General features: G+C 36.0%; 1 protein-coding gene across 11 annotated transcripts in view; it reads left to right on the top strand.

Moving 5' to 3' along the window:
- The window catches only part of TRRAP (transformation/transcription domain associated protein), a 96,989-nt gene that overhangs the window by 18,857 nt on the left and 58,966 nt on the right, over nucleotides 1-19,166 (top strand). For 7 of the 11 annotated variants that reach the window (XM_075768055.1, XM_075768057.1, XM_075768063.1 and 4 more), the window contains 16 exons: nucleotides 116-281; nucleotides 1,458-1,714; nucleotides 2,578-2,778; nucleotides 4,758-4,936; nucleotides 6,020-6,219; nucleotides 6,980-7,197; nucleotides 7,329-7,526; nucleotides 8,188-8,448; nucleotides 9,444-9,605; nucleotides 10,804-10,900; nucleotides 11,348-11,469; nucleotides 12,874-13,044; nucleotides 13,777-13,845; nucleotides 17,703-17,822; nucleotides 18,150-18,269; nucleotides 18,633-18,797. In XM_075768055.1, the coding sequence (XP_075624170.1) occupies nucleotides 116-281; nucleotides 1,458-1,714; nucleotides 2,578-2,778; nucleotides 4,758-4,936; nucleotides 6,020-6,219; nucleotides 6,980-7,197; nucleotides 7,329-7,526; nucleotides 8,188-8,448; nucleotides 9,444-9,605; nucleotides 10,804-10,900; nucleotides 11,348-11,469; nucleotides 12,874-13,044; nucleotides 13,777-13,845; nucleotides 17,703-17,822; nucleotides 18,150-18,269; nucleotides 18,633-18,797 (2,706 nt within the window). The remainder of the gene's footprint in view (nucleotides 1-115; nucleotides 282-1,457; nucleotides 1,715-2,577; nucleotides 2,779-4,757; nucleotides 4,937-6,019; nucleotides 6,220-6,979; nucleotides 7,198-7,328; nucleotides 7,527-8,187; nucleotides 8,449-9,443; nucleotides 9,606-10,803; nucleotides 10,901-11,347; nucleotides 11,470-12,873; nucleotides 13,045-13,776; nucleotides 13,846-17,702; nucleotides 17,823-18,149; nucleotides 18,270-18,632; nucleotides 18,798-19,166) is intronic. The other 4 variants (XM_075768060.1, XM_075768064.1, XM_075768062.1 and 1 more) reach the window with 1 other exon arrangement.

The following is a 19,166-nucleotide window of genomic DNA, read 5'->3' as shown; positions in this document are numbered from 1 at the left end:
ATGGAATAGCTGAAGGTTTTTGATCTGAAAAACTTGTCTCATGCTAAACTCTTGTACAATACAATGATGATAAAGTTGATATTTTATTAATCTTCAAGCTTTATTTTTTTTATAGCCACATTTGCACAAGATTGTGAACAGCTCTATGGAACTTGCACAGACTGCCAAAGAGCCCTATAACTATTTCCTGCTGCTCAGAGCACTGTTCAGATCTATTGGAGGAGGCAGTCATGATCTGTTATATCAAGAATTCTTGCCGCTGTTACCAAACTTACTGCAAGGTAGAACAATACCTTCTTTCCCCACCCCAGTTTCTGATCTTTTTATGTAAATAGTAGTAATAAAGTTATGTTACATAATTAAAAAACCCAAAACTAAAGCCCTAACCCTGATAAGTCGCTTCTGATTTTGAGCTTAGCAGTTGATTAAATATCTTGAATATGGCTTATTTTCATTTACTATCAGCTGCTTCAGGCTCCATAGTTTTGGCTGCTTCACAATTTCTGCTGCTTGTTGTTCTGCTTTCCACTATGGGGCTGTTGAGGTTCTTCTGTTTGTTTCTTTCATTTGTGGGTTTTTTTTTTTTACTATGGATAACTTTGTTAGCATAAAGTATTGAGCAATGTTGCCAGGCCACCACGAGTTTTGTGGGAAGAACGTAGCAGAGAAGCTCTGGTTGTTCTCTAGATGAGGGCATGTGTGTGCACCTGCAGGTGCATGATAAATACAAATGCAAGTAGTGTTGGTTTGCAAAAAGAAATGGAAATAACGATCAGTTTGATTAACTGAGCATTTGTGCTTGCAAGGATTGTGTTCCAGACATACTGAGGATGAGCAAGGAAATGTGGAGAGCTACTTAAACCTAAGGACAAGCTAATTGGAACAATTCCAGGAATGTGAAATCCTGTGGTTCCCATGTACAGCTGTAGGGGCAATTTTTATTGTAGTTAGCAAATATGTGTGTTACCTGTAAATCATTATGTAAAATACATGTCAGTATAGAAGTGCTAGCTAGATTTATGGAATATACAAAATCTTGATGGGACAGTGAATGTACTTGAACTTGTTTAATATTTCTTTTCAGGAGTCCACATATTTTAAAAACAATTTGTTCTGTGTGGATTTTTTTTTATTGATGCAAGGCTGGGGATTGAGTTAATATGTCTTTTTCTGGTTTTCTTCTGCTGTATTCAAATGCTACTTTATTGAGTCTAATATTAAATTTTAGAATATGCATAGGTATTCTTTTTTTTAATATGCATGTACCTACAAAAACATTAAGTGCATAAAATCCTTAGATACAAGTTATTATGAATGGTATTTTGTTTTGTAAATATGTTATTCACAGAGATAAAAGTTTTACAGAATTTATTCTGAATTTAGGAAATAGCAATTTTTAAAAATAGACTGTGGACTTTCTTTTTCTTTTGAGTGTGTAACTTATCAATGATTTTCAGGACTTAATATGTTGCAAAGTGGCCTTCACAAACAGCATATGAAAGACTTGTTTGTAGAGCTCTGCCTCACTGTGCCGGTTCGCTTGAGCTCCTTACTGCCGTACCTGCCGATGCTGATGGATCCCTTGGTGTCGGCTCTCAATGGATCTCAGACCCTGGTTAGCCAAGGCTTAAGAACTCTTGAACTGTGCGTGGATAACTTGCAGCCAGACTTTCTGTATGATCACATTCAGCCAGTTCGAGCTGAGCTAATGCAGGTAAACATGTTGTTTCCTGTTAGACCACAAGAGGTCATTGATTCCCTAAATATTATTAGAAATTTGTGTGAACCTTGGGTTATAAAAACGTGAACAATCTGTCACGAGAACTATACCAGTGATTTGTGTGTAAAGGGCAAGTTGGTGTTGTGCTGTTAAAGTGAAAACTCTGAAAAATTTAAAAGTGAATTCATTGCTTCTTCTATACCCGCTGTTAAGGGGTTAAGGTTAAGACTTGGGACTCAATAGCAAAATATTACTATGTTTAAGATGAATTGGTACAGAAAGTGATAAAAATTTGTTAACTTTTTAACAACAAAACAAGAAAAGCTAATTACTTTAAGCTATCGTGATTGATGGCTATATGAAGTCTTATGTATACACATGTGGCTGAAATCTGGAACAATGTTTTAAATGTGGCTATTTCCCCCAGTACAGTGCTTGCATATACTTTACCTTTTAATTATAATATTTACTTTATTTGCTTTTTATATTTCAAAACCAGCTCTTGAAGACTAATTCACTTCAGTCTTAACTGGCCTTTTTTTTTTTTTAAATTTACAATGTTGTTCATCTGATATTAGCCATAAACATGAAATTACATTTCAGTGTGACAAAGGTTTTGCAGTTGATCACATTAATCTAAAACTGCACTTAGGACCACCTTGTCATAAAGCACTTGAGCTGTTGTGAAGTGAGATGGCTTTTATTCAATATAGATAAGTATTTTTTGGAAGTTATGCAGGATCAATTACCCAGATACAAGAATAAATGTTTTAGTTGACTTTTTTTTTTTGACATTAACACTTGAAAAATTTTGAAGTGTGACTGGTCTGACCATATAACATTTAAAATACTTACAGGCTTTATGGCGTACACTGCGCAATCCTGCAGACAGCATTTCCCATGTGGCTTATCGTGTGCTTGGTAAATTTGGTGGAAGTAACAGGAAGATGTTAAAGGAATCACAGAAACTACAATATGTAGTCACAGAAATCCAAGGACCCAGTATTACAATTGAATTTTCAGACTGTAAAGCATCCATTCAGCTCCCAATGGAAAAGGTAAGAGCTGTGCTGAGAAACCGTCTTACTCAATTTTCCTTTATTACAGATTTTTTGAAGTTTTTTTGCTTGTAAAACCTTCATAAAATATGTGGTATGTCTGCCAGTTCCAGATATGAGTTAATGACTGTCCAACAATATAGAATTTACATAAATAAAAGAGGGTTTTAGGATCTCATGCATACCTGACTTTTTTTTTTATATTCCTCCAGTTAAGACAAAGAGATTTCTAAATAATTTATATTGTAATGAAGAAACAGAATCTAAGCCCATTTATGGTTTTCTTGTTTGCTTCTGTTTCAAGTAATTTTTGAGTTGCCAGACTTGGCAGGTAAAATACAAAAAGTTGTTTCGGAAATCACTGCCAAGAGTGTTTTTTTCTTTTTTACTATGTAGCGATCAGTTGAGAGTCTCCGTATAAGGAAGGTAGACCTACACTAACTTCTTGCATCATTTTGATGTACAAAATTACCAGAAGCTTGCCAACCTGTTCTTTCTTTATTTTTCCCTTTAAACTGTTTTATATGTCACCCCAAAATAATAGATTTAAACGTGCTGTTCTGTTTTTACAAAGTGATGAGATAGGGAGCTAAACTGGCACAAATCAATGCTTTCTGTGCGGTTTTTTTCCCCTTCCTAACTTTTGGTGCACTGCTTAGGTTAGGAGTGGGAATCTGCTCTAAAACTTCCCTATTTTCTTTTTGAAGTGTATAAGAAAACTTGTAGAAACTCTTCAGTGATGATCCAATGATTTGGTTTCGTTTGTTGTCTCTGGGTATAGTACTTCCTATAGCTGCAAATCCACTTTGTACTTGTAGTAGCTTTCATCCACAATCTCAATGTAGCACAAATGCTTAGTTCTCGCTAATTACAGCAATCTAATCTGTGTCTATGTCTTGGGATCTGAGAGAGAAGCTAGCTTCTGAGTTAATTTGGTCTGTAGAGTTTTAATACTTAACTTTTCAATTACGCTTTTCAGAAGTAGGTATGATCTGAATGTGGTAAACAACTTTCTTTGCAGGCAGCTGGCTCTTTGGCTCCCTGCAGCCAACAGGCTTAAAAATAGCTTGGAAAAATGATTCTTAAAATGCAGATAGCTTTACTGATTTCTCTCCTGTACTGAAACTGATGAGTTGAATACATATAAACAGTGTAATTGCTGACATTTTCCTATCCCACTAGGTTTAATTCAGACCAACTTTTCCAGAGTATTTATGCATATAACGTGTTAGTTAATGATACGGAATGATTTTTAGCTTCTTGATGTTGACCAAGATACAATGTTATTTGCTGAATACTTTGTATCTATAAAAAGGAAATGTCAAATTAAAAAGAAAAAGAAGTAGAATACACTGAAAATGAGAAATCCATGCTTTCTTTGAGTGCTTTGGTGCTCTTGTGTGGTGTGTGTAAAACTCATTGTTCTTTTCATTGAGATGCCAATAATGTTATTCAAACAGTGATAGGATGACAGCTAGTTAAGTCAGTAAGTGGAAAGATGGTTTTCCTCTCAAAGGAGGGAAATGCCCACTTCTTTGTAGTGGAGCCTTTTTCTGCATAATCCTGTTAAGGCATGGATGGCTAGATTTTATTTAGAATTGATCAGATATTGAAATTCCTTACTTTGTGCACTCCAAAACAACTTTTATGTGGGTGTTCTTTGGTGTGTGTTTGTTTGGTTTTTTTTTTTTTACTTAACGCCTGTCTCCTTTGTTTTTTATTCCTTCCTTTCTTTTTTGGGGGAAGGATAGAAAGTATCTAGCTGTGAGTTTTATATATATATGTACAAGTACCATAATAGTTTCAAGTCTGCTCTCTCAGGCATTCTCTGCATTTCTTAACTTAGGCAGTCCAAATTGTACATACTTTAAAAGTTACTTTTAATATGTATTAAAGATACTATTCGCTTGATTAAAGACCTTAATGTAAATATTAAGAACAAGAAGTGTTTGGTTACTATCTATCTTTTTTAATTATAGGCAATTGAGACTGCTCTGGACTGTTTGAAGAGTGCTAACACAGAACCGTATTATCGGAGGCAAGCGTGGGAAGTAATCAAGTGTTTTTTAGTAGCTATGATGAGCCTGGATGATAATAAACATGCATTATACCAACTTCTTGCACATCCCAAGTATGACAATTCTTTAAACGTAAATGTGTATGTAAAATTTATAGTGTCTTTAGAATAACCTAATTTAGAGACAACGGTTAGTCTAGGCAATGTATTCTTCATTGGATTTTTACCTACTGGTTTGTCCTGCTTCCTTTTAAATCAGTGCAGGACTTTCCAGTAAGAGGAATTTTGTCAGCATGTTATTTAATGCCAATGGCATGTGTTAATATTTCATAGTTCAATTTTCTTCCCCCTAATCACAGTCCAATGTATAATCTGTTACATATGTTCAGATATTTTTTTTAAAAAAATAATTTTAGTTTAGTGTATTTAAATACTTGGAATATTCTGGTGCTTAATTGTGTTTTAAAGATTAACTTAGATTGTGATGTTTTGTAAGTACATCTAACTTTTCACTAAAGTGAAAGAGATACACAGTTTAAGTTTCATTTAGTGACCAAACAATAGCTAGCATATTCACTCACATAACCTATGTTTGTCTTAGTGTGGGAGCTTTGTATTGATTTTTTTTTTTTTATATCTTTTACAATTTTAGTCATTGATAGTTAATCAGCTTAGTGCTTTTAGACAACTTTGACATCTTTGCCCACAAAGTATGTGCTGACTTTGAGTCCTGCAGTATGGTAAATGCAGCTCAAGAGTATAGTAGTTTTTATAATTTGGACTTGTTAGACTTGACCTAAATATAACTTTGCAGTGAATAGGTTTCGTTGGGCAGTGATTTGATAAATAATGTTTCAATCTTTCAAGATTAAAATCAAATGTCACTTTTAAAAAAGGGAAAAATGTCAAAATACTGAAAATGACATTCTGTAATTGAGTTGCAGTATGATGCCTGTATACCTGTTATTTGTAATATACGTGGCTTCTTCTGAACCACTGGTTTTAAATGTTCCTGATGAAATTGAGCTATCCATCATGTTTGAGACCAGTGGTTGACAAAATTAATATGGACTGAGTGAACTGGTCTAGCTTTGTCAAAATGGGAGGCGGAGAAGGAGTTAGATATTCAGAGCAAACTTTAAATCAAGTACTTGACAATGCTCACGGTTGAGCTGCCAGTACTGCAGTTTGGGATTATAATGAACTTAATGTTGTGTCTTTCAGCTTCACCGAGAAGTCCATACCCAGTGTGATTATTTCGCATCGATACAAAGCTCAGGATACTCCAGCTCGTAAAACGTTTGAACAGGCATTGACAGGGGCATTCATGTCAGCAGTCATCAAAGATCTGAGGCCTAGTGCTCTGCCTTTTGTTGCCAGTTTAATCCGCCATTACACCATGGTGGCAGTCGCTCAGCAATGTGGTAAGTAAAGTGGAATAGCGAGCATGTGGACTGTCATGAGAGGGGTGGAGAAGTTTACACTTTTTCTAATGTAAGACAGTCATGATACTGCAGTTGCTTCTGGGTAGGTATGTTGGTTTTTGTTTGATGACTGGATTACATTTTAATCCTCTGAGCAGTGAAAAATTATTAAGTTTTAAAAGATGATCACCTGATATTACTCTTAAAATGCTACAGCCAATGAAATAATTACAGCTTGGAACAGTTTATATTTCCAGAGCATTTGTGTAACTTGATACATGAAATTATTTTTGCGGATGGTCTTTAATGGGTTGTTTGCACTTGTGATTTCGAAGGACCGTCAGAGGAACCAAGTAAACGTTAGAGCACTGCAGTGTTTGTATCTGTGGAGAAAACTTCTTGTTTGGAGTTGGACTGTATGACAAGTAATTTGGGAAAAGACATACTATAAGTACATCAATTTTCATTTACACATTGATGTACTTGAATTTTTATGATTCTTCATTTTAATTAAACCTTCTTGCAGTGCATAGTCTAGTGCATAGAAGAAAATACTCAAGTAGATGTAATCTTTTTTCTTCTAAGAGTGAAGAATGCCTTACAATCCATTTATATGCAAATAGACACAGTGCTTACTGGGTTTGCCATCACCTAGTGTGAGGAGTTGTGAAATCTAATCGAAAGACTATTCCTATTGGAATATCCATGGTTTTATCTTTTTTTCCCCCCTCTCTCTCTTCTTCCCCAATACAAATTACAGGTCCTTTTTTGCTGCAGTGCTATCAGGTTGGAAGCCAGCCAAGCACAGCCATGTTTCATAGTGAAGAAAATGGTTCAAAAGGCATGGATCCCTTGGTGCTCATTGATGCCATAGCCATCTGCATGGCATATGAGGAGAAGGAGCTCTGCAAAATAGGAGAAGTGGCTCTAGCAGTGATTTTTGATGTTGCAAGCATTATCTTGGGTTCAAAAGAAAGGGTAATATATATATATTTTTTTAAAAAAAAGTGTTCAAATAATCTAGCTTCAGCCAATGCAATTTTGCTTCTAAAATTTTGGACGCTACCAGTGAGCTGAAAAAGCAAACTGATATGTTTCTTTATTTCCAGGCTTGTCAGCTTCCCTTGTTTTCGTACATTGTGGAACGTTTATGCGCTTGCTGTTATGAACAAGCTTGGTATGCTAAACTAGGAGGTGTTGTGTCAATTAAATTTCTTATGGAACGACTGCCACTAATTTGGGTCCTCCAGAACCAGCAGACTTTCCTGAAGGCACTTCTCTTTGTTATGATGGATCTAACTGGAGAGGTATTTAATGAATTAATTATATCAAATAGTATGGAGGGAAACACACTTTTGTTCTTAAATTCACACAGATTGAACTCTTGCTAATCTTGATTTTACTTAACTTCAGAATGTCTCGTATCTGTGATAGTTATGAGTGAATTTTAGTCATGTTAACTTAAACCAAGACCTGAAGTTAGGAACGAGGTCTGTTTTTTCCACCTGACTGCCAAAGACACTGGAATTACGCTTGCTTCTTTCAGAGTAGAAACATACAGGTCGGATTCAGCTCAGTGAGAGAACACTAGATTCGCTGTCACTTGTGTGAAACCTGCTGGGTTTTTTCTTACTCCTGTGCTTATTTTGTAAGATGTTCATCTTATCAAAAAGCTGTATGTAGTTATGGGTACCTAGAGAATGCTGCTTGACCTTTCCTCTGTTGTGGATCATATGGTGACAACATTGCTAAGGGTTTGCTTGTAAAATCGCATCGCATTGCAACTTGCAGTTTTGGAATGAATGGTGGGAAGACTAGTTGAATATGTGTTCTGTTTAACCTCTATATGTTTTTAGCTGTTTGCAGAGGATTCATCAAAATCAAATGCTAAGTTTGTTGATGAGTAGTGCGTAGACTTGTGATCTGTGTTCTGGACTTACTAAATAAAAATAATCAATCATACTTTAGGTTTCCAATGGAGCAGTTGCTATGGCAAAGACCACATTAGAACAGCTTCTGATTAGATGTGCAACTCCTTTAAAAGATGAAGAAAAAACAGAAGAAATCCTAGCAGCACAGGAAAAGTCTTTCCATCATGTTACACATGACCTTGTTCGAGAAGTAACCTCTCCAAACTCTACTGTGAGAAAACAGGCCATGCATTCGTTGCAGGTACTTGCACAGGTCACTGGAAAAAGTGTCACGGTGATTATGGAGCCACATAAAGAGGTAAGCAGAAATACTGACAGTCCAAGTGGGTTTGAAGTTGTCTGCCTGTCTGGATTTGCAAAATGCTTTTCTGAGTACATTTTCCCACATCAGTGAATTAAGTTCTTAGTGCTTTGATAGCATATGTTTGTCATTTGCTAGATCTATTGTTCTAAAATACACTGTGGCTGGAGTACGATAGACATTCATACAAGCTGTGCCTGATTACCGAGCCGGTATTTATTGTGTCTTCAGGTTGATTTACTTCCTGAAATTACGGACTGCTCGTCCTACCACCAATCAGACATAGGCTAGGCCAGGTAGATACTGCATTCTTTGAACCTCAATTTTGTCTCTTTCTCTAAGCATGAGGCATATTGCTATGCCTTTCCCTATCCAGAAAGAGACAATAAAGGTCAAAGCTGGTTTGAAACCTCTTTTTGCTAGATATTCCTTAAAGCTACTTGCATTCATTTTCTTGAAAGACAAGTAAACGAACATGAGCCCACTAAGGGTCACCACAACATATGAAATTATAGATGTCGTTATAGCAGTTTGGGAACATACAGAGAAGCTCACTAATTGATACCTTATTTTCCTAAAGGTAGGTATGGAGGAGAGTGAGAAGTTGGTGTATATGGAAAAAAATTTACATAAATGTTTTTGGTTTTGTGATGTTTTAGGAGCTTCAGATATTATTGTGTCTTGACTTGAACACTTCAAATGCTTAACTATGAATTTCTTTGTTGTTTATAATTTTATGTGAAGTTACTAAAAATCATAGATCTGGTCACAGAGAATATATGATAATTACAGATACTGAGTTGTTTTGCTAATTGACTGTGAATTAAATTAGTTCAGAGAAATACTCTTCTTCTTGCTCGGTGATTTCTAAAGAGGTGCATCTGGAGCCATGATAGCAAATGGAGCCGTGACTAATGGTGGTGTCTTACAGCTGGGTCTGTGGGGTCATTTGAATAAGCTGCTAATTCAGTAATCTAAATTACATTGTGTAGGTTCTCCAAGACATGGTTCCTCCTAAAAAGCATTTACTTAGGCATCAACCTGCAAATGCCCAGATTGGGCTGATGGAGGGAAATACATTTTGCACAACCCTGCAGCCCCGATTGTTTACAATGGATCTAAATGTTGTGGAACACAAGGTTTTTTACACAGAGGTACTATTTTTATCTTCTCATGTTTGAATGTAGATACTTAAGTTGTGATGGTGTTAGAACTTTCATTGTTAAAAATACATATTTTTTCTCTGTGCATTCTAAACTGTTACTGAAATGTAAGATTTTACCTTTTGAAATGTGAACTGCCTTTACCTACAACATAATATCTCTGAGCTAAGCAGAATATTCTAATGTGAGTGAAATATATTAAATGAACTTTGGTGTTGTGCTAACTTCAATATTTATGCACAGTATATCTAGTAAATAATTGTGATACCACCAAAACACACATATTGTTAAGGTTTTTGAGTCCCTGACAGTTTGATACAAACCCAATGTGTAGATTTAACTTAGAGAAACTGTCTAATCCCTTGGTTTTCTAGCTGTCTTGTCCAAACATAAGTTCAGAAGGTCTTTGGTACCAACAGTAATTGCAACTAGCAAGGCAGGAATGGGGTGTAGTTGTCAATGCAGAGGATCCTCTATTTTTTTCCCTTAAGACAAACCCAAAGTGCTGTAGATTAATAAAATGTCTGTAAAGGTTAGAGTGTTATATTGCTATTGTGAAGGTCTGAATCCTAATAGCAGTCTTGGATATAGGTGCAACCTGTGCATTGTTAACTTGTGTACCTCTGTTGCAACCTGTTCAGTGTTTTCTAACAAAACCCGTGTGCATTCGTTGAAAATACTCGCCTGCAAAGAGGAGAGCTCTGTAGGAAAGAATCGTCCCTCTGGGCAGCGATCCGTCACCACTAGAATTACTGAAGACATTTTCAGCACATTTTTTCCCTGTTAATCTCCTTCTGTTCTCTTCCCCCTCTCCTCAGTATTTTCAGTACTATTACTGCCATTGAGGAGGGAAGCTTTTCTGTAGACCTATTCTTTTATCATATAAACAGTCTGTTTGCAAATAGACCAGCTCAGTATTGGCCAACAAAATGCAAAATGGATAATTTTTGCCTGACTTTTCTCTGGTGGCAATGCCAGTGGGTTCCCTTGCCTCTGGCTAACCACTGGTTTTCATGGGAACTTGTACCCTAATTTTAAGTAAAATTTTACCTGTTGGTGAAATTTGGAGGTTGATTAGTGCATAAACTTGGCTCTTTGAGGAAATAAGACTCAAAAGATAACTGATAATAGTATTTCAAACATGATTCACAGTGCTATGCTGAAATGATGGTTTATTTTTCTTCCCTAGTTACTGAATTTGTGTGAGGCTGAAGATGCTGCCTTAATGAAACTACCTTGTTACAAAAGTCTGCCATCACTTGTACCTCTTCGGATTGCAGCCTTAAGTAAGCAAAACTTCCTAAACAAAATTTGCTGTAGATAAGTGTCCTTGTGAGCAACAGGCAGTCTTCTTCCCAAGATCAGCAGAAAACTAGAGCGCTTGAAGACTGACGACTGCTCTGTAAAGGTCACAGTTTAATGGAGAGTAATGGGAAAATATCGCTGCTTTCTTACTGACCAGGATTTAGTTTCTGAAATGAACCCAAAATATTTTTAGACTAGTTATGTTCTATAGCATTAGGAAAACTTTAGAACACTATTAATAGAATTTCCATTCTTTTACTGTTTCATGATGCCTGTTACTTTTGGCAAAGCATGCTATGCTTTAGCTGTCTGTAATTTAAGATGAAATAAAAGAAACCTGAAGAGAAGTAATGTAGAGTTAGGGTTTTTTCCCCCTCTCTTTTGAAATTGAGTTAACAAAGAGAACAAATTTACTTTGATATTTGCAGATGCTCTAGCCGCCTGCAATTACTTGCCTCAATCGAGAGAAAAAATCATTGCTGCACTTTTCAAGGCACTTAATTCGACAAATAATGAACTACAGGAGGCAGGAGAAGCATGCATGAGAAAGGTTAGTGTATTAAAACAATGTTGCTTTTGAGGCCGTTGTTCTCTCTCCTTTACTTCCTTGTTACAAAGCTTCTTGGGAAAGTTCTCTACAGGAAATAATGGCTGCTTTGTTGGGTTTTTGTTAGTCACACGAATATAATTAGGTTTCTGTCAGATGTGGGGTGGCTTTGGGTTTGAACACAGCCATAAAAATTTCTTCTGGTTTAAATTAAGTGCTGTAAGCTCTTGGACAAGGACCGTGGTAAGTCTTTCAGTCTTTGTTTGTCTCGTCTTCATAAATGTTATCTTCTTTTCTAAATAAACAGTGTCAGTCTGTCCCAGCAGTTTCACAAATGTGCATGCCTGGCTTTATTGTAAAAGCTTTTTTTGTGTTTCTTTGTTCCTGAAAGAAGTGGTAGAGACATCATAGTTGGTTTTGGAAAAGTAAGGACTGCTGCAGAGTTACTCTGCATCACGGTGTGACAGTTTATGGTCAGAATTACTATCCTTATGTGGTGCTACACTACACTGTCTGTTCTGTGGATGCGAGGTTACAGTGTAAAGAAGCTGGAAAAGGATATTCTCTCATGATTTGTTGCCCAGTAGATATGCCTAATTCTGATTCAGCAAGATTTTAATACCATTCTTCTAAATACAGAAAATGATAATAAAAATACTTCTAGTCTCTTTGTAATGATGTGTAGATTGTCTGGCATGCAACAGGGAATATAACTGTAGTAATACTGGTGGTTTACATTTGTTTAGGCCATTGATTGATTAGAGGTCAAACATTGTCTTTTCATGTCACTCTGGTCATGAAAGAGAACATACTTTTTATTTATGGCTTGCTGACAGTACGGTTGGGTTGAGAGGTAAGACGGAGCAAAGAAAGGTTGTTCTGACCTATGTATTTGATATAAGATTTTTCTGATCATTTTTTCCCTGTGATAAATCCATGCCCACAGGATGTTTGGTTATGACAGGAAATACTCTCTCCGGCTGCTTGCAGCCAGGTTCTCTTGACCTTTTATGTTACTCAGGATGCATGCAGATTGTACCACTGAAATTTGCTTTATTGCCTTCGGCCAGATTCACAAGCAGTTCTTAATAAAGTGATGTCTAAGTAGTTTGTCCATAGCTTTATATTTAATTTATAGCTGTGGCAGTTTTTTCAATCCATCTGTAATTAAGATCTTCTACTTGATTATTTTATCGAATATCCTACTGTGTGTCAGAAATACTTAAGGGCTTCCCAAATCCATCTTGTCACTATATATATTTCCAGCAATAAATACTAAGCTGTTGCATTCTGAAAGTGTAAAATAAAAGAAGAAAAACCAAGTCAACATAGTTTATTTTAAGATGCTTGCTTGCACAAAAGTCGCCCCCCTCTCCATCTGATTCTTAATCCTGTACTGTCTTGCAGTTCTTGGAAGGAGCTACCATAGAAGTAGATCAAATTCATACACACATGAGACCATTGCTTATGATGTTGGGAGACTATCGAAGTCTGACACTGAATGTTGTGAACCGTCTGACATCTGTCACTCGACTTTTTCCAAACTCCTTTAATGATAAATTCTGCGATCAGATGATGGTAAGCCCATTCAAGTTTTCTTTTGGCTAATATTATTATTGTTGAAAAGTCAAAGAACAATTCGGTAGTGACTCATTGTATATATTGAAAGTAAAAGATTTTTGTTTCACAATTAATAGAAAAAAATAAATCTTTAAACATTTTTAGTTAATTTCTAAAGAGCTAGTAAACTAGAAAGTTAAGAGATGTTCTCTTTAAGTGAAGACATACCTAGTTACGCTAAGGTCTGCCTGGATAAATTTATCTTTTAAGCGAGGTGCCAGCAGCATAATATGCTAAGGAAACCCTTGAAAATATGTTTTACTTCCTAGTGGGCTAAATCTGTTTTGGTGTTTTCTTGATTTATAAAATGGTGGAAGGTATTGCCCTTCTTATTTGCAGTTCTTAAACTGTGTGCGTGAATTCTTTATCCTTTTGCCATGAGTATTTAAATATTTAAATGCATACATATCAAGCAAATCATTGGACAAGTGTAAGCCCATCATCATTGTATATCAGACTTCAGATTTTTGTGTGTTTTAATGTATGTACTCTTCTAACCCCTGCTTTCTTGAATATGGAGAGGACTTTTAACAAGAGTAAACTTCTCAATCTGGGAATGAAAATATCTAATAATTTTTTCCTTTGAACAAACATTTCTGCCTCTACTCCTTTTCTTGTAGCATGTGTTGTCACTTGGTAAAATGGAACAGTATAATTAGAAGAATAACACTAATTATCTTCTCTTTATAGCAACACCTGCGTAAATGGATGGAAGTTGTGGTTATTACACACAAAGGTGGACAACGGAGTGATGGAAATGTAAGTTAATGAATGCTTTTATGTGGGAAGACAAGAAATAAAAAGTATTCATGTTTTTGAATTACAGCAACATTTACAACAGAATGAGTTCCATAACTGATTACACGCTGATGCTTTATTACAAGCTAATGAGCTTATAGGTATATCGAGTATTTGTTACAAAATTTAGTGAGAGGAGCTTCTTATCTGCTGACAACGGTTACTTTAAAGCCTATTCTATACAGGTTGGTGTGGGAACAGCTCATTGATTTTTATTTTTTTTCCCCTCAGGAGTTTCTGCTTAGAAATCTTCTTCCTTGGAATGGCTGATGAGCTCAGCAGTATAATCCCTCTTTTTTCACGAATATGTTTGATGTTCATAACATAGTCCTTTGAAAATTATATCGAATAGTAATATAATCCCAGTTAATTTAAAATCTAATTTATGAAAAACAAGTTCAGTGCTTACCAGTTGAGATCACAGTACAATCCCAAACTAATGGCCCCAATGTTGAACTATGGGAAGCTGATAAATTTTTTTATAAATGGAAAATTGTGCAGCGTAACGCCAACACTGTGTGCTCTTAGCAATACAGCACTGTAGGGAATTCCTGCTTCAATGTTGTTCCATGTGGATTACCAAGGTCCCATAATTCCATTAAGATTTTATTAATACTTTATATAAAAAGTGTTGAGATTTGTTATTGCAACTAGGAAAAAAGTTAATAATTTGTTTTTCAAATTCAACTGAAATTAGATTGGCTTTTTATTTCCCTCAAAACATGGAAATGGCTTAACGGCTTTTCATTATTCTTCTCTGTCACTACAAAGAGAGCTTTTAAATCTGAATTTAGTCATTGCTGTGTATTTGACCTAGAAATTCTGTAATGGAGTAGAATTTGGGTTTTCTTGTTTGAATTTAAAAACTGTGCATTTTTTCAGTTAAACATTTTACATGTTATTCAGGTCAGAGTAGTTGTAAGGCCTTTGTATTCTTTTGGGATTCACTTGTCCTCAAATGTGATGATTACAGATATCTTGCAGATCTTTTTATAGTAATGGTCTTTCAAACCACAATGTTGCACCTCTAGAACAGGTTTTAGTTGTCGCTAAATCACTTTTAATTGCAAATTCTTCTGCTTTTAATGTCTTCTGTTGATATTTTCTATGTAATGGTGTGTTTAGTCTCCTAAACCTGTAATTTTTTTTTAGTGTTGGTTTAAAACCTATATATGTTGAGGGGGAGGTATACACTGGACACTTGAAGGAATCTACTGTTACATCTCGAGGGAGGAGAGATGTGTATGGAAACTTTTTCAAATAGAATTGTGTGACTGCAAAGCTGATTGAAATAGTACTTTCTTTCCCCCTAGTTGTTGCTGTGAAGTTTCCTTAAAAATAAAAGCTCTAGGAAACTGAAGGAGGGCACAGACAGTATGGTCTTTATATGGTTGCTATGACAGTTTGTGTTCATGTGTTTGTATGTACAGTGCATTGTTGCTGTAATTGTACCTTCTAAATGTGGGAAAACTAGGATGGGGAAACTGATGGTCAGAGTTACTGTAGCTGGCCTTTCACTTACTCTGATTTCGTCTTGACCATAGTGAGACTCCCAAATCTGAGATCCTCACTTAAAAGCAATGTTGGGGAGTGTTAGTGGAGTAGGTTGCAGCATTCAAACTGAGCGGTTAGATCTAGGAGATGATAAACGCACAGTGGAGAATGGAATGTGTCAGGAAAGCCCTATGTTAGCTAGCTGAAACAGTACAGGGCACTGTTAAAAAACTTTTTTGACCTAAAGAGTTTTCATATTTTTCCAGCAGCACATTTTGAAGGTGCCATATGATGGTGGTGCTGGTGATGTCATGCAGCTCTCCAGCATGGTGCAGGTAGTGGCTAGTCAGCGAGGCTTCGTAATGAAACAGTCCAAAACTCTATGGAATGAGTTTTCCTGTGTAAATGGAAATTCTAGATGAACTAAAAACTTCAGACATCTCAGTTAAAAATGCTCCATAATAATTAACAACTATTGATGGCAGAATAACTAGGCTCTTTATTCACCTAAATAATTTTATGACGTTCCTGCTGCGTTCCTGAACTGTGACTTGGCTGTTTAGATAAATGAACAAATTAAAACATTGCATATTAAGTAGCAATTAAGATCTAATTCGTTGGCCCAGTGAGCGAAATCTTTGATTTAAATCCATTCTTCCCCTCTTCCCTGCCTCACCAAGGAAAGGTGTGGTTTTTAGGTCATGTCCAGTAATTGAAAAAACAGTTTTTGAATAGATGGCTGCCTCTGACGGTCCCTCCCATGAACAATGGCACCATGGTGGAAATTCTGCGTTACAGCCTATTAGAGGGACTTTATAGTCTGGTAGTTCAGGTATTGAAAGTGGTTTCATAATTGATGCTGGACAAATTTGTCTTTGAAGATGCTAAAATATTTTTCCCCCGACTTAATAATCTCTAATACCTTTTTATTCAGTACAAATATTTCAGAAGCTATGTCTAAACAATGTGCAAGTGGAAAAAAAGGATGGTTTTCATCCTAATTCTTAGGAGAGCATTTCAGAGCATGGGAGATACTCATTCTCTCCATTCTTTCAGTTGAGATGAAAAAATAACCCTACTGAAGTCAGTTTCTGACTGCAACCTGAAGAATAGCATATACTGATTTGTTCATTTATTTGATATTTTTGTGGGCTTTTTCTTTTCATGCTGTGACTTCTGTTTTGGTTCAGCCTGCCGCGGAAGGGGTAGAGGTGAGAAACTCAGTGGAGGCACCAGGAAGTTCTTTGTTGTTGTGGTTTTTTTGTTTGTTTTTATTTTTTTTTCCTTTCTTTTCAACTGTGATTTGTTAGTTTTATTGTTGTGTTTTGGGCAGAGTGCATTGTGCCTTTGAGTGCAGTGCTGTGAATTGTCTTCTGTTTGTCTGTGGCAGAGTTGTTTTGATAACGTTGCTGTTAAGGATGTTAAGCATGTTTGTACTAGGAAGAGCAGGATTTTTAGTTTCTGTGAAGGCATAAGTGCTTTCAAAAGATTTTATATGTGTTCTCAGTCCTGCACTTCAATCCATGAGAGTAGCCCTATGGGGGTCTGTCTAGGCAGATCGTGTTAAAGGGATGGGACCTAATAATTTGTGTTTAAATTCAGTTGAGGAAATGCAATGCACTTGATAATATCCTTTTGTATACTGCATACTAGAAATTGGTTTTAGACGGATGATGAGGGTGGATGTTTTGTTGTGTTTTGGTTTTTTCCTTTCCCTTTTCTCACTGAAGAAAATCCACATTCTGGTTAACTGAAATGTAGTCCCCATTTAAATTACATAATGAAAGAAAAACACAAAATTATTTTGGACTTCAGAAGAATTTAATATCTAGTGGGAGAACAGAGCTGACTTCTTTGAAGTAACCAGCTGTTTGCAAAATATACTGAACCGTGCTGTGAGAAAGCTGTCTGTCTTTTTCTTCATGTCTAGTCTGGGGTTGTGGGGTATATATGAGAAATTATTTAAAAAGAAAGGTCTGCCTTTTTGATGTACGAGCCACTTGGGGTAGTGCAGCGAGCACTCCGTAACTCCCCTGTCACCATTATCATCACACAGTGTTTAGCTGTTACCTGTAAAACACTATCATACTGACAAAGAAAATAAAATTAAACCATGATATTACAAGGGGGGGAAGGGCAGGCTTCCACAAGAGCAATTTTCTCCATACATCATGGTAAGTAGGTGCTGTATATATGTTAACCCTTCACATTTTGTTGCTGGCTATGCTAATGTAGAGAGGGAAAAAAAAAGGTAGGATATGTGATACTGTTTTTATATATTTAGCTGATAATATTAATTTAATCGTGTGTCTTTTTACCTGTAGGAAATGAAGATTTGTTCAGCAATTATAAATTTATTCCATCTGATCCCAGCAGCCCCTCAGACTTTGGTTAAACCTCTGCTGGAAGTTGTTATGAAAACAGAACGAGCGATGTTGATTGAGGTAACAGTGGAAGTTAACAGTGCTGATATTCTTCCTTTTATTGTATTGTTAAACACTAGTGTATAATAATTATAGTACTTGAAACATGGTGTGGGAGCATTTGATGTAATAAATAAATATGCTTTTCAAGCCTTTTAGGTTCTGTTAACATTTGTCTTAGACTCTTAAGTGAAGTTCTGAAATCGCCAATAAATTCTCATCATAGAAGTTCTGAACATTTTGTATCTGCATAAATGCCAAGTCAAATGTATTTTTCTGAGTGCTAGTAAATTAGTACAAAATACTTTGCACTCTGCATTTTTAATTTAAGCTTTATGAATCTTTCAGGCTGGCAGTCCATTCAGGGAACCACTGATAAAATTTTTGACACGTCATCCGTCCCAGACCGTGGAGCTGTTCATGATGGAAGCCACTTTAAATGATCCACAGTGGAGCAGAATGTTTATGGTAAGCTGCGTGGGGAGGGAGCAGGAAAAAGGCCTCATCTTCACAAATCTAAGGAACGAGAAGTTTTTCATCTTTTCCATCTCCCCCCCCCACCCCCCGCCATATGACCTTGTAGTCCTTAATCATGGCCTTACTCTGTCGGGTGTGTATTCTCTGTTTTGTATTTGTTTGTCCTGAAATGTTGATTTTATACCTTTCCAGATCATGTAAGATTATTACTGAAGTTGTAGAGGTTATTTTGATATATGCGAAATATAACCTCTGCAACTTTAGTGAGGAATATAAATACTACAGGATGATATAGCCTTTTGGTATTTTTGCTTTTAACAGTTGTTATTAAAATTATTTCTTCCCCTTCTCCAGAGTTTCTTAAAACATAAAGATGCCAAACCTTTACGAGATGTACTGGCAGCTAATCCAAACCGATTTATCACTCTGCTGTTACCTGTTGGTACCCCAGCAGCTGTTAGACCTGGTTCTCCAAGCACTACCACAATGCGTCTTGATCTTCAGTTTCAGGCTATCAAGGTATTAATTTCTTCTTCTTTGTCCTTGCGCTGGACAGTTAAAACCTCTTCAGCTACAGGCCTATTATGTACAGGCTTTCGTGTGTGTGTATGTATTATATGTAGCTCGTAGAAAAACACTTGTAAAAATACAGTGTTTGTAGTCAGAGTCACTCTAGGAAGTGACAAGAGACTCTAATGAACTATGCATTTTTAATCAACTAAGATAAAAGAGGAAAATATGGCAACAGAAATTAAAAAAAAATCCTTTAAAAATTGATCTAAACTAGTTTTTATTTGACTCTTTTAAAAAATATTTTAGAACCCTTGATTGACCTTAAAGAAGTGTTTTTATATCATTGTTTCTACTGACAAATCTGATGCATGCTGA

The sequence above is a fragment of the Balearica regulorum genome, chromosome 15 (assembly GCF_011004875.1).
Source record: "Balearica regulorum gibbericeps isolate bBalReg1 chromosome 15, bBalReg1.pri, whole genome shotgun sequence".
NCBI classification, from domain to species: Eukaryota; Metazoa; Chordata; class Aves; order Gruiformes; family Gruidae; genus Balearica; species Balearica regulorum.
Note: the sequence above shows the minus strand (reverse complement) of the source record. Positions and strands in the feature narration are given on the sequence as shown.